Genomic DNA, 14,755 nt, shown 5'->3' on the forward strand with positions numbered 1-14,755 from the left:
TCTTAGGATTACTTTTATATGCAGGCCTATTAGGAATTATAGCCTTAGGAATAAAATCTATTTGATGCTCGATCCCTCGAATAGGTGGTAAACCACTAGGAATATCCTCTGGAAAGACATCATCAAATTCCTGCAAAAAAGAAGATATAGACCTTAGCAATACAAGCTCTTCAGAATTAGATAGATGATTAAAATAAGCATCTTTAAACATCATGACCAGCATAGGTTTATTACATAAAAATGCCTTTTTAACTTCATCTTGGCTAAGATAGAAATTTTTCTTTTTCTTCTCTCTCCTCTCTTTCTCACTCTCTGATTTCTCTTTTTTTCTGTCACTCTCGGCTTCCTCTCTCTTTTTCCTCTCAATCTCGAGTTTAGAAAACTTACCTTGGTTGTGTGGTTCGGCCTTGCTTTTTTCTTTGGTAGATGAAGTCGTGGGTGGCATGCTTGTCTTCTCCTTTTGCCGTTTGGCCTTCCTCCTTTGTTATATTTGTAATTGATCTCTATATACTTCTTTTAGAGTTAATGGCTCAACGTTAATCTTTTTACCTTTAAATTGGAATACAATGGCATTTTCTTAACTATAATGTATGGTGTTTTTATCAAATTGCCATGGTCTTTCCAACAAAATATGACTAGCTTGCATAGGTACAACATCATATAAAACCATATCCACATAACTGTCAATGCTAAATTTAGCCTTGGCTTGTTTATTTACCTTCATCTCCCCACTATCATTTAGCCACTGAAGTCTATAAAGTTCGGACTGTTTGGTTGTTGCTAACCCTAATTTCTCCACCATAACGTTATTAATAACATTAGCATAAATTCCACTATCAATGATCATACTACAAATGTTATCTTGAATGTCACATCTAGTATAGAAAGTTTTTTTTCTTTGCATTTCATCCTCATCCTCGTACATGGTCAAGACTTTCCTTGACACTAAGCTAAGCTCAACTCTTGAAGCTTTTAAGGTCACAGGTTCATCTTATTCTTCATCTTCAATTTCTTCCTCTTCATGTTCGGCTTCAACTTCATCATTATCGGACTCCAACTCTCCATTGTCTTTTAACACCGTTATTCTTTAGTTTGGACATTGATTGGCATGTTGTTCTCGGCCCTTACACTCAAAACACACAATATCTCGAGTTCTAGATCATTTAGAATCAAACTTACCACTCAGTTTTGGCGCTAGTATGTGTTCGGCTAGATTGTCCTTCCTTGGCCGATCTCGTCACCTTGTTTCGGTTTTAACCTCGGTTCAAATGGGGGATTGCTACTTCAACCACTTGTTCTTGACTTCTCACTATTTTAAACCCCTTCAAACTCTGAGCTAGTACCCCTTCTCTTAAATTGATTCAAAATTTTGATGGTCATATGTAGCATCTATTCCAACTCCATGTATTGTTGTAAATCCATTTGATTGGCTATCTCTCAGTTTAAGCCCCCCAAACCATGCCATTGTTGCTTTACGGTCCTCATTCTTGCTCAACCTTATCATGAGCATCTCCATCTCCTTATAATAGTCCTCCACGGTCCTACTTCCTTGGGATAAATATTGTAGTCTTTGGTGCAACATCCTGTGGTAATGGGTCGGCACAAATCTCTTCCTCATGGCTCATTTCATTTGTCTCCAAGTGGTTATTAATTTATCGCCAACTCTCGTTTAGGTACCTTGCTCATTATTCAACCATTGTAGTGCGTAATGCTCAAATTCCAAAGAGGCTAACTTAACATTTTTAGCCTCCGAATAGTTATGACAATCGAAAATCATCTCCATTCATTTTTTCCATTCTAAGTAAGCCTCCGGATCACTTTTCCCTAAAAATGGTGGTATGTTGACTTTAATATTTCCAAAGTTATCGTCTTTTTCTCGGACTTGTCTCCACGATTTTGCCTTCCTTGGATTGCAAAAATATCTTTGAACTCCTCCTCAAGATTATCTCCAAATTCACCTACTCCAACTTCTTCCCTAAAATGTCCACGGCCTCCTCGACCTTAACTACGTCCTCTATGAATTTCTTGCCTTGGGTTTGGTCCTCCTTGGGAATGTTCAAAACTATCCATCCTTTGATCAAGTTGTTCTAAAACCGCCAACATGTCAATAGGTTCTTCTCCACTCCCCGTTGCTCTAGATTCCCCTTTGAATCCCATGGATTTGTCTTCAAGATTTCTTAATGAGTTTCCTCCTTTTCTCATTTTTGAATCTATCATGTTAGAGAAAATAATGCAAAGAACATCACCAAAGTCACTCCCTCACGTGCTCCACTCAAAAAGGTCTTGTTCACTAGTGTTATTATACTAGTTTCGGCTTTTGATCCCTTTTTAATCTCATATTCTCTTGTCTTTTTTCCACTCAAAAGATTATCTCAAAGTTCTTATTAAAACACACTTAAACAACAATCACACGAATGCCCTAATTTAACTTACCAATAAAATAGTGATAAAGTAAACAATTATTGAGTCAATTGTCAATGCCTAATTCTCGACTTTCTAACCAAAAACAAGGAAAAATAACAATGCAATTTTCGGAGTTCATTAATGAATAGACCAGAATATTAAGAAACCAAAAATTCAAGGATAAAATTTATAAAAAGGATTCAAACAATGAATAGAAAACAATTTGAACAAAATATATAATAGATGTTGGTTATAGTTTTCGTAATTTAGGTCTAAGTCTTAAATCCCTTAACCAATTTTAATCCAATCAAGTTAGCAGAAAAAAAATTTAAATATGTAGCAACTCCAATAATTGCCATTGAATTTTTGAAAGCCAAACAAACTCAATATATATATATATATATATATATTTTTTTATCCTTCACAACCCGGCCTTTTTCCTTTTTGTGCCAAAGACCCCCCCTTTTTTTTATTTTTTTTTTATCACTAATAGATTATTACTAACAAAAAATTCAGCTGAACAATCACCACTCAAAAATTTCTGTTCCAATAGCAGCAACTTATCAACAAAATCGAAAACAAATTGCAAGCTTTAGATTTATGTAATATGTTCTCAAAATTCTTTCTTTTTTTTTTTTAATAGATGAATGCAACTAATTAAGATTAACGGCAATAAAAAATAAAAAAGAAACCAAATTACTAAGAACTATATGCAAAACCAACCAACAAGCTAGATTCACAAAATTCGGCTAACACAAAGATAAACCCTAATTCGACTATGGGTGAATTTTTTTTTTTTTTAAAATATGCAGAATGTGTATGAGTAGGAAACAACCTTAACCTAACATTACAATTATAGGATAACACAAAACAAAACAAAACAAATAAGATAGATCAAACCTTAACAAAATTCGGTACTCATACCAAATGATACGAACCTAGGTCGACTCACTCATAAACCCGTATTAAATTAGTTCAGATCGAAATTCAGTTCAGATTCTAATGGTCACCATGACTCCTAATTAACTTGTAATTAGAACCCTTTGTATATGATAAAGACACCACAATAGTTGTTGGATGTCCTATTAATAAGTAAAACTAAAACACTCGATCTCTATTCGATGTTTTAGGTGTTTAAAGAGAACAAAGAAAATTCTTCTCACAAATAATTTTTGAATAATAATCTAATAAGCTTTTCCATTGAAAATAAGCATTTAAATAAGCTAAATTTACAAGAAATCAAACCCTAAAGACATGAGAAAAGTTCGGCCAATATAGATTAGGAAAATACCGAATTTTTCCTAGTTTCCTAAACTAATTTTGTATTAATTAATTCCTTAATTTTGAAATAGAAATTAATTAATTTACAATCAAAATAATAAAATTTAAACCTTCCTAAATTAATTTATCCAACAAATGATAAAATAAAAACCATAATAAAAGACTATTTTCTAAAACAAAAGTCAAAATTTCAGATTAAAAACCTGGTTGACTAGATGGGCAAACAAGCTGTCTTTGTCTATTCACTAGCTATATTAGGCTCCAAATCAACTCTAATATGCCATGTAGGATGTGAAATAGGATTAGAATTGGTTCCCATACATTGCTATTGATTGGACTAAGCAAAGCTTGCTTGGAATGCAAGAAAGGACCCTCCCAATGCCGAATGGGTGATTTTTGGCCAAATTGAAGGCTTGTGCACAAATGATGAACTTGGATACTTTTGCTTCTACCTTGACATGATTCCATGACCTCTTGGTGATCTCAATAATGTTCATAGACTAAAAAACTAGTCTTGTGTTGCCTAGAGTCCATAGATGTACCAAAACAGCTTCCCGGGTCCATTTCTGCCTTCATAACTTAGATGCACATTATAGGCTTAGAATCTTCAGGTATAATCATCCTTCTTGAGATTTAATCATACCTTGAATAAAGTTAACAAATTTTTGTTAAATCTCTTAACTTGTGCCCTAGTAATTGGTCCTATCTTCAGTTGTATAAGATCAGCACCCCAGCGGGTTGCATGTTGTATGAGTATAGATGGATTCTTATCACTGTATGTGTATTTGGGACCTATTAAATATCAAAGTGGTTTCGTTCACTATGATCCTTCTCTCAACAAAATTTTCCATTCATGATATGTTATGTTTTATGAAAATTTTATTCCATTCATTTAAATCCTTTTCCTCATCACTCATTCTCAATCCGAAACCTTAGTTGACAATGCCACATCTTTTCATTAGAACATCCAAATACTTATCTCCATCACCACGGTCCAACTTCCAAACAACATTCCTTTTCAACATCGTCTTCAAATAGTCCTTTCTCATCTCCATATCTTGAACCAATGTCTGCTTCTCCTTTATCTTCCTTATCTGATGTGCATCATCTTGTTTCTAATCCATGACGTGCCATTCCTTCTACATCAACATCTGCCCATTCATGTTCCCCACAATGAGAGGCTACCCAAGAGAACACAGAACCTACTCATTTACCATCATCTATTTGTCCCTCATATCACATGTGATCACCCTCCTCTCTTTCACCTGCTCAAATGTATGGTATGCTTACCAAAACCCTTAATAGCATATTTAAGCAGAAGAAACTGCAGATTTCTTTTCTATACCAAGCATTTCTCTTTTCTTAGTGATGAACCTGCATAGTTAAGCAAGCCATTTCCACTTCTTAATGGTGTGATGATATGAATTCTAAATTCAATGCCTTTCTTCAGAACAAAATATAGAAATTAGTCTACCTCATCCAAGTCAAAATATAATTGGAAGTAAATGAGCATTTTGAATTAAGCAGAAATTTAAAGGTTCAATTCAATGTTATAAAGCTTGCCTAGTAGCAAAAAGCTTCAACCAAAAACATGGTCTAGACCATTCAAATACTTTTAGGCTTGTGATAAAGCTAACAACAATACAAATTGTTCTTTGTGTTGCCCTATCTAAGAACTAGATGCTTCAATAAATGGATATAAAAAATGGCTTCTTGAGTGGCATACTACAAAAAGAGGTGTTCATGTCCCAACTCTAAGGATTTATTGATCAATCTCAACCACCATATGTATGTAAGCTACAAAATGCCATATACAGATTTAAACAAGCTCCTAGAACATGGTTTAATGCACTTAAATCATTCCGCGTAAAATTACATAAAAAACTCCTATTCCAACACCTCTTTATTTGTCTATAAGAATAATAGCTTCATCACAAACCTACTGGTCTATGTCAATGATATTTTTTAAATGGGTAATAATACTGGTCTTCTAAATAGCTTTGTTCACTCTTTGTCTTAAAATTCTCATCAAAAGACTTGGGTGATCTTAACTATTTCGTTTGTGTAAAAGTGATTCCAATGATAGTAGTTCTTTTTCCCTCTTAAAAATAATATATATTGAATTATTCTTAAGAGAATAGACATGCCTCATGTCAAAGAAGTATCTAATCCCATGGCGTCTTCTTCCTCTCTTATATTATTTGATGGAATATCATTGTTGTCTTTAACTAATATAGATAGATAGCTAGCAGTTTGCAGTACTTCTCTGTCTCTCTCTCTCTCTCTTTCTAGCCTTAATATAGTTTTCGATGTGAACAAATTCTCACAGTTCATGCACAAGCCATCTAATGTTCATGGGGCAACAATGAAGTATCATTTACACTATTTACGAGGTACATTATCCTCTGGTCTCAATCTTCATCGAAACACACCTTTTGCTTTCCATGACTTTTTCAACTTAGATTGAGTTGGCACTAAAGAAGATAGCACATCCACCTCTGCATGAGTCATCTTTCTAAAATCCAGTTTCTTGGAGCTCACCCAAATAGAAGTCTGTATCTTGTTCTTCAATGGAAGCATAATATCGTTTAGTGGCTCATACTACATTTGAATTATGTTGGTTAATGTCTTTCCTTCAAGAACTTCATGTGTAATAAACTATAACTCTTATAATTTATTGTGATAATCTCAGTCCTATGTTTGTCTGTCAAATTCCAAAAAGCATGTTCAGATTGACTTTAACTTAGTCCGAGACAAGATCTTTGCTGGATCCTTGTGTGTCTCTCATGTCTCAAGCCAAGATGAGCTTGCTGATGTGCTAACTAAGCCATTGCCAAGACAATGATTTCTTTCTCTTCGGTCTAAGATAAGGGTTCTTCCTAGATCCTCAATCTTAAAGGGGTATGATAACATATAGGATAATCTTACTGTTGTAATTATTTTCTTATCTTAGTTTATGCTGTAAATTATCTTGTAAATAGGTTTTTATATTTATCATCTATAACAACCCTTACAAAACTTGTATATATTTTGTTTTTTCTATGAGAAACATTGAGCTTTTCCGATACATTTACTGTTATTCTATTATGGAGGCAGCAATGAAGAGTAGAATGAGCTAGAAAGGGATTGAATATATCAGTTGGAGCCAGATGAAAACTGTTAGGACCATTGATTCGAAGATTGACACCATAACGGCCTTTCTGATTAGAAGTTCAATAAGCATACTCAGTAGGGAAGAAACCTTTGAGTCCCCATGACGTTTCAAAAAGCTTTCATGATTCAATCACTTATCATAAAGTTCTTTAAAGGAAATCAAGGTAACTTTCACTTGAATTGTTGCACAAAGTTCCTTATAATCAGTACCTAGACCATTGAGAACATGGATGATTAGATCATCATCGTTGAAACGATGACCTATAAAGGCTAAATCAATAGATTTTCCATTAATAGGTTGCATGTAATCAACAATTGATTTGAAATCCTTTTTTGATTTCATTAAGAGGTCACGAGGGCCAAGCATCCTGGTCGTGTGCTTCAGTTTAATCCAACCGTCATGAGAAGTGGAAGCAATAATAATAAAAGAAGAGATTCTGAGAAAGATTGAACCAATGATTGCTTGAAGTATGAAACTGCCTTGTTGTAACTAGATTTTATGTGTAGGACTGATTGTTTATAGAGTCGAGTATGGGGAAGTTATAGATTTTGGTGGACACAGGTGAGATCCATCAAGGAAACCAACAACCTCATACTGGAATAGGAGACTACGGAACTGTGCCCTCAAGTGACATAATTCCTAGCCATTAATTCCAATGTCATATGGTTGGAATTAATAGCAATTATTGTTGTATTTTTTAATATTGGTGTATAGGTTGTAATAACAGACTGAACAAGGAAATAAAGGATATTACAAGATATAGCTTAATATACATGTAAAGATACAAAAGGATCATTTTCATCTATCATATACAAGTAGTCAAAAAGGGACAATATTGCCAATTTAAAAAAATCTTTTTTGTATAAAATGTCCTTTTCATTGTGTCTAGAGTTGCGAGTTACCCTTTAAAGTCCTAGAAAAGAGAAGTTTTAGATGTATTACTAAACGAATTTTATATAATTTCATCATAAATTTACATTATTAAGGATATTTAATAATTAAGTATATTTGTTTTTAGAAGTATACAATCAAATATCCCCATTGTGTTCAAAAGTATATAATTAAATATCTTAAATATATTCAAAAGTATGCAATATATTATTTTTAAAAACAAATATCTCAAATATACTAAAAAATATACAATTGAACATATCAAATGTGTTCAAAAATATATAACCAAATATTTTTAAAGATGTTCATAATTTTGAGATAGAACCTTCCAACGAATATATCTTTTCATTACCCAAAAGTGTTCTGACCAGAAAGAAAACTTCGTAGAGTTTCAATGACTATCAGTTTCATCTAAAAGCATTTTAATTCATTGCCAAATTGCATCTAAGCTTTTATGGAGAGTTTTTGTGGAGTGGTATTTGCTTCGTAACCAATTTATGAAAAAGGGTAAAAAAAAAAAAAAAAAAAAAAGGTTGTGTTTTTGGCTTAATTGAGGCTATATAAATTGTAGGTATTTTAAGTATGAAGAATATTATATAAAGTTATTATATATTTTTTATATATTTAGATAGTAGTGCGTAAAAATGATACTGCATAACATTCTTTTGGAATTGAAAGATTTTTTTACTAGAAAATTAATTTCAAAAAATATGATAAAAATGTTTAAAAGCTCCCAAAAAAAAAAAATACAAAAAGCCCTAGAAATTTTTTTAAAATTTTTAGAAAAATTCAAGAAGGTCAGAAAGTATTCAAAATTCCAAAAGGATTTGAGAAATTTCAAAATTTTTTTAGAAGCCTTGAAAAATTATAGAGGCTCCCAAAAAAACTCGATAAGCTTCACAAATTTTTTTAAAGCTTTATAAATATTTTTCGAAGCCTTAGAAAAAATCTAGAAGCTCGATAAAATTTTGAGAAGTTCCAACAAAATTTAAGAGGTCCCATAAAATTTATTTAAAAAAAAAAATTAAAAGTCTCATAAAAGAAAAATTATGGAGCCTTCTCAAGCTTTTATGATGCTCCAAAAAAAATTAAATCACTAGCTAGTTTTAATTAAATCCCCAACCTTACAAACAACACCACCCTAAAATATAAAATATGTACGGCGAAGGACACAAAACAAGACATCCAAGTTGACATTACAAATTAATTTGTTATTGTGGCATATTTTTTATGCGGTTTGCAATGAATAGTAAAATCTATATTTACCAAAAGATCTTTTTTCTTTTTTGGGTTAAATAGAATGATGCAAACATTTATTAAACAAAGGAAAATGTTCTCTCTCTCTCTCTCTCTCTCTCTCTCTATATATATATATATATATATATATATATATTTTGTATGTTTTTACAAGTCATAAATTGATTGGACCTCCAGTAAAATAAACTTATGTACAAAATAATGTGTAAAATATTATGGATGCGAAACATAGAAACAAAGAGCAAAATAACTGTCAACGTCGACAGTTTGGATCCTTACCCAAACTCCAAAAACCTGAACACTTCCCCCACCCACCATTATGCCTCCTCAAAAACCCAAGCTTCTACATGTCAACTCAAGGATTCAAACACTTGGCCATGACTCCATTATAACTATCCTCTTGCGGCTACAACTCCTCCTAAACCCAGTACCATCTTAGAGAGAAAGACAGAGAGATAAAACCAAACCAAATTAACCATGGCAAAAGAGCTTTCACTAGGTTATTACAACAATGGGTACAACACTAAACCTTCAACATTCTTGAACTCCATCTTCATGTCCACTGTGAATGTGGCAGCCAGGACACTTGTTTCCGTAGCTTCAGGCTCCAGAGCCCAACACATGCAAAAATGGAGGACCAGTGACCATTTGAGGTTCATGGTGATGCTAATAACTTGGCTCACTTTGTGGGTTCTTAGGGTTTTAATGGACCATATCCCTTTCTCTATTGCACCCTCTTCTCCTTTCCATCTCCTTCAACAATTTTCCCCAACCGGCTTGATTGGTTTCCCACAATCATCGTCGCCATCATCATCTTCTTCTATGGATTTGATTGTCTATGATGGGGTTGATGCACTTCCTGTTCAAGCTCTTGGTAGATCCCTTTCACATGTAAGTAATTCCTTAATTTCTCTTTCAGGTTGCTCTTGATTGATATTCATTCTCATAGAGATCATATTACTGTTGTATTGATTATTAATATTCACAAGCTTTTTAAATAATAATTTGGATATTATAAATATTTCAATAACGCAACTTTTAGATTATTTCAGCAAAATATATATATATATATATATATACATACATTCATTATTAATTAGGACCAATATATGGGTCACCTACAACTTTAGGTGCTATAATTAAATAAGAAAAATTGACTAGAATGTTTGAAGACGACCTTTTTCTAGTTTCTAATATTATATGCCAAATTAAATCACTCAATTAATTAAATGATTAAATGTATACAAGTATTTGTATAATATAAATTCTGCGCAAATAAGACCAAAAGTTGTGTGTATACAATGAATATGGTACATAGACATAAACATTAGAAGAATTGCCAACTTTTACCAACGAAGGGACAGCTGGTATGGACAATATACGTGGATACTTCTAGCTCCGACACGTATCAGTTAATTCTTAAAATGGATACGTGTTGGCTCCTGATTGATTGGTTGGTTAAAACATTATGGATGCAGATACTGGCACTGCTGAACGAGATCCCTGCGACCTCCAGGAAATACCAGTTCGCAATGGCGATGGCTGAGAGGATAATGGACGAGAATGCCAGATCAGGACACGTGGACATGATCCAAGTCAACCGTTTGGCCCTCAGTTCGGCCTTCTCGCGTACATCCACGCTCCTACACCGCTCCCTCATGAGGACCCAAAACGACAACGAAGAGGACGGTGGCAGCACGTGGATGTCACGCGCCATCAGGGCCATCCCTATGGGGACCTACGTGGCGCCATACCTGAAGGGAATAAGGATGTGCTTGGGTGCGGTGAGGTCTTGTATGGAAATGGCTACGTCCTGTTGGCAGAAACAGGGAAGGAAAATGGTGAGGGTTGGAGGAGGGGATCATCAGGGAGAGGAAGAGATGGCTGAGAAGTTGGCCGAGGAGATGGTTTGGATAAGCATTAAGCTTAGAGATTATGAGGCTTTGGATGAAGCTATGGTGCAGTGGAGCCTTGCCTCTAGTCTTGCTTCTCTTTCTCTTTATGCTAATCCAAGGGTTCAAGGCCTTATTCTTAAGATATCAGGTTCTCTATTTCTCTTTCACTTTTGCATCCTTGCATATATTAAACTTCACTGCCATTTTGCAGTTTTAATTGGGTTAGTAAAATTTCATTCACTTTCCTATTTTTTTATTTTTATTTTTTTGATCATATACTTTCCAAGATTTGATGAAAAATACACTTTCCTTCTCCATGAGGTTCGAATAATTATTACTACCACTTTTAAGATCCATTTTTGACTAAATTAACTTATGAAAACACTGTTTTACCCTTATATATCAAATTTATTCCATTGTTTTTCTTATTTAACAGTATATATTAAAAAAATTAGAATTTATTTGTTTTTTCTCTATTCATATTATTAGGCACTATATAAATGAAATATCTAGCAAATGTTTTTTCTTTTTTTTTTAATACATGTATATATAAATATATATATATATATATATATAGAGAGAGAGAGAGAGAGAGAGAGAATTGGTTCTCATTAATATATACAATATGTGTGTGTGCGCGCAGATGATATAATTGGAATGAATTTTGCTATTGTTTTTGTTTTTTTCTTTTTTCCCCCCTTTGCGCAGGCATAATATTTAAGGATATAAATGGACGAGAAAGTATAGAAATAATAACAAAGCAAGAGAAATTCAGGCTGTTGATGCTTTGGCTTCCATTGTTATGCCATGCAAGCAACGGTGTGGCATATCCAGTGCTGACATACTTAGAGAAGGTAGAAATAGAGAGAGCAATTGACAAAGCAATATGGAGTTTAGCACCGATGGATCAGGAAGTCATTCTCACAAATTGGCTTCAAGACTTTGCCATTTCTCCTTCAGAGTGGCCTAATCTCCAGCCTTCCTATGATCGATGGTGCCAATCTACTCGCAACCTCGTCGCTTAATAAGTAGAACTACGTACCTTCATCCCTACATGCAACATGTGGATTTATATAAGTTTACATATACACGTATATGTATATTACCATAAATAGAAGGGCATCCGCATCCATTGTGGCTTATGTCCATATATATTGTATCCTGGTAAATATTGTAGAATATAATAACTCTTAGTAAAATAAGGTACTTTATCAAGCAGCACAAGTCAAACTTGCATGTTTATGTAACACATCTTAAGTTTGTTTGAGGGGTGGCAACCTAGCTGACATATCTCTCTCATTAATTCTTAATGCAGCTATAATCTCATTCTTTGTTAAAAAAGAGTGTATTATATGTTAATATTAATAGAAATGTAATGATAATCCACCTTCCATTATTTTAAATTTTTGAAATAAATAGTAACTTAACATTGCACCCACCTTCCCAGCATTAACAAGCAATATGTGATAAATTGAAGAAATTCATCTTAAGTTTGTTTATGTAACACATGTTAAGTTTGTTTGAGGGGTGGCAGCCTCGCTTACATATCTCTCTCATTAATTCTTGAAGCTCGTACTTTATTATAATAAAGAAGAATTTTGCATGTTGACACTATTTTCATTATTTTAAATTGTTAAAATAAATGGTAATTTAACATTGCATCTACCTTCCATTATTGTAAAATTTTAAAATAAATGGTAATTTAACATTGCACCTACCTTCCCAGCATTAACAAGCAGTATATGATAGATTGAAGAATCATCTTAACTAATACATATATATATATATATAAGAGAGGAGATATTTGTATTGATTTCCATTAATCTTCTTGACAAATTGCTTTACATTTTAAAGGTTATTATCAAGAAACAAATGGTCAAGAGCAGAAATCAAATAAATATCAACGTGATACCAAAATAGCACATCTAGAATGGTTTTAACCATCCTTAAAAGGAAACCACGATGTTCCTTACCATCATGCATGGAATCTATTATTGTGGATTGACTCCATGACGTTAATTAAAAACAGTCATGGAAAGAGGGGTTTACTTTACAATTGGCCATCGTGTAAAATGGTCCAGAGGCTTTTAATTATTTTGTATATGCTAGAATCCAAGATGGTTTTAGGTTGAAACTATCGAAGTTCAGAGAGATTTCATATGACAGGCATCGTAATGCCGATTGTTAAAAACTGTAAAGGGAAAAAAAAAAAAAAAAAAAAAAAAAAGGTTAAAAATCAGAACACAAAATTTAAAAGCTCATGTTTCAACTTTAATTTCAATTTCAAATTTCAAAATTGAAAATTGACTTCACAACATCCAAATTAATCAACGTATATCTTTCTTATTTTCTTTTAAAGATAAAATGTGACGGCCCAAATTTTCAATTTTCTATTTCTTAATTTTCATAAAAAAAATTATAATGGTTGTGTACTTTTCATTTTTCTTAAAAACTGTAAAGAAAAAAAAAAGGTTAAAAATCGGAACACAAAATTTAAAAGCTCATGTTTCAACTTTAATTTCAATTTCAAATTTCAAAATTGAAAATTGACTTCACAACATCCAAATTAATCAACGTATATCTTTTTTATTTCCTTTTAATGATAAAATGTGACGGCCCAAATTTTCAATTTTCTATATCTTAATTTTCAAAAAAAAAGAAGTATAATGGTTTTGTACTTTTCATTTTTCTTATTAAATTTTCAAAGAAAAAATGATGGTGAAATTTTTTTCGAATTTATATTTTTGGGGATTCTAAATTTTTCTCTAGAGAAAAAATATTTTCCTATGATTAATATATATATATGTGTGTGTGTGTGTGTGTGTATTTGTGTGTGCACATGCCTAAATTTTTTATTTTTACCAAACTAGAAATTGTCGTAATTTCAAAACTTATCGAAATTCAAATGGCAGGTATCTATTATATATATATATATATATATATATATAATTTTGTTTGGGGAAAATTATTTTCTCTTACTCAAGGGCATTTCGGAAAGCAAATTCATGGAAATGATACTGAGTGAGATTAAATTGGCATCCAAGGGCATTCTGTCTTTTATCTTACAAAGCTTATCGAACATGTGGACTTCATTTTCCTCCCCTTCCTTTCACTACCGAGAACACCAACCCCGCGCCCCCCCCCCCCCCCCCCCCCCCCCCCACAACAAACACACACACACACACAAAACCTTTTAGTTTTTTCTTTTGTTTTTTATTTTTTCCTTTCTTGCCAACACCAAAGCATCACATTCTTTGCGCTCACTTTATTTATCTTGCTAAACCATGGCCTCCAATCTTAAACTCCCCATTTGTTTTCAACAAAACATTTTGCTCTTTATTGTCTTTTATAACCGAGAGTTTCTTATGTTTCATTCAACAAGATTTTTCTTTTTCTTGCTTAGATTTTGGTTTGGATTTAAACATGTTTTGGGTATATGAATCTAGAATTAAGTTTTTGAGTTTCCAAGTGAAAGTTGTCTTGGGTTTCAAACAAAAATGCTTTGTTCTTTCTCTTCTTAAAAACCGAGAGTCTTGGTTAAAATTTTCTTACTTTTGCGTCGGATTCTAACTTGGGAAATGCTTTGTGTTTTGGGGAGTTTTTGAGCTTTACTTGGATCCTTGAAGAATTTGGGTAAGTGTCTTTATTTGGATCCTTGAAGAATTTGGGTAAGTGTTCTTGGATCTATAAATTTGGTTACATGCATGTTGAGTTTAATCATGGATCTTGAGTTTTTGTTGGCTGCATGTCATGGATCTTGGATTTTATGAAGTGGGTTTGATGTTTTGATCTTACATGTTATGAAGGTTAATTTTTTGGACATTTGATATTTTGAAATTGGACTTTTAGATTGGATTGAACTTTTTATGATTAT

The 14,755-nt window shown here is 32.8% G+C and overlaps 1 protein-coding gene and 1 non-coding gene across 2 annotated transcripts; one reads left to right on the forward strand and one right to left on the reverse strand.

The window, feature by feature from the left end:
• Positions 1-6,961: 6,961 nt before the first annotated feature.
• On the reverse strand, positions 6,962-7,093 carry LOC125423646 (small nucleolar RNA Z247). The gene has a single exon (XR_007242355.1). It is a non-coding gene; the product is annotated as a small nucleolar RNA Z247 (small nucleolar RNA).
• Positions 7,094-9,251: 2,158 nt separating this feature from the next.
• LOC125423526 (uncharacterized) lies at positions 9,252-12,099 on the forward strand. Its single transcript, XM_048478036.2, has 3 exons — positions 9,252-9,877; positions 10,465-11,029; positions 11,590-12,099. The coding sequence occupies exons 1-3, from the start codon at positions 9,464-9,466 to the stop codon at positions 11,904-11,906; spliced, it is 1,296 nt and encodes a 431-aa protein (XP_048333993.1). The 5' UTR covers positions 9,252-9,463; the 3' UTR covers positions 11,907-12,099.
• Positions 12,100-14,755: the final 2,656 nt, after the last annotated feature.

The sequence above is a fragment of the Ziziphus jujuba genome, chromosome 3 (genome assembly GCF_031755915.1).
Source record: "Ziziphus jujuba cultivar Dongzao chromosome 3, ASM3175591v1".
Taxonomy (NCBI): domain Eukaryota; kingdom Viridiplantae; phylum Streptophyta; class Magnoliopsida; order Rosales; family Rhamnaceae; genus Ziziphus; species Ziziphus jujuba.

What these genes read in the sequence shown, in the direction of transcription:
- LOC125423526 (XM_048478036.2), top strand. Translation starts at nt 9,464, where the DNA reads ATGGCAAAAGAGCTTTCACTAGGTTATTACAACAATGGGTACAACACT. An exon ending in TTGGTAGATCCCTTTCACAT is followed by an intron (nt 9,878 to 10,464) that starts GTAAGTAATTCC and finishes TTATGGATGCAG; the next exon opens with ATACTGGCACTGCTGAACGA. An exon ending in CCTTATTCTTAAGATATCAG is followed by an intron (nt 11,030 to 11,589) that starts GTTCTCTATTTC and finishes CCCTTTGCGCAG; the next exon opens with GCATAATATTTAAGGATATA.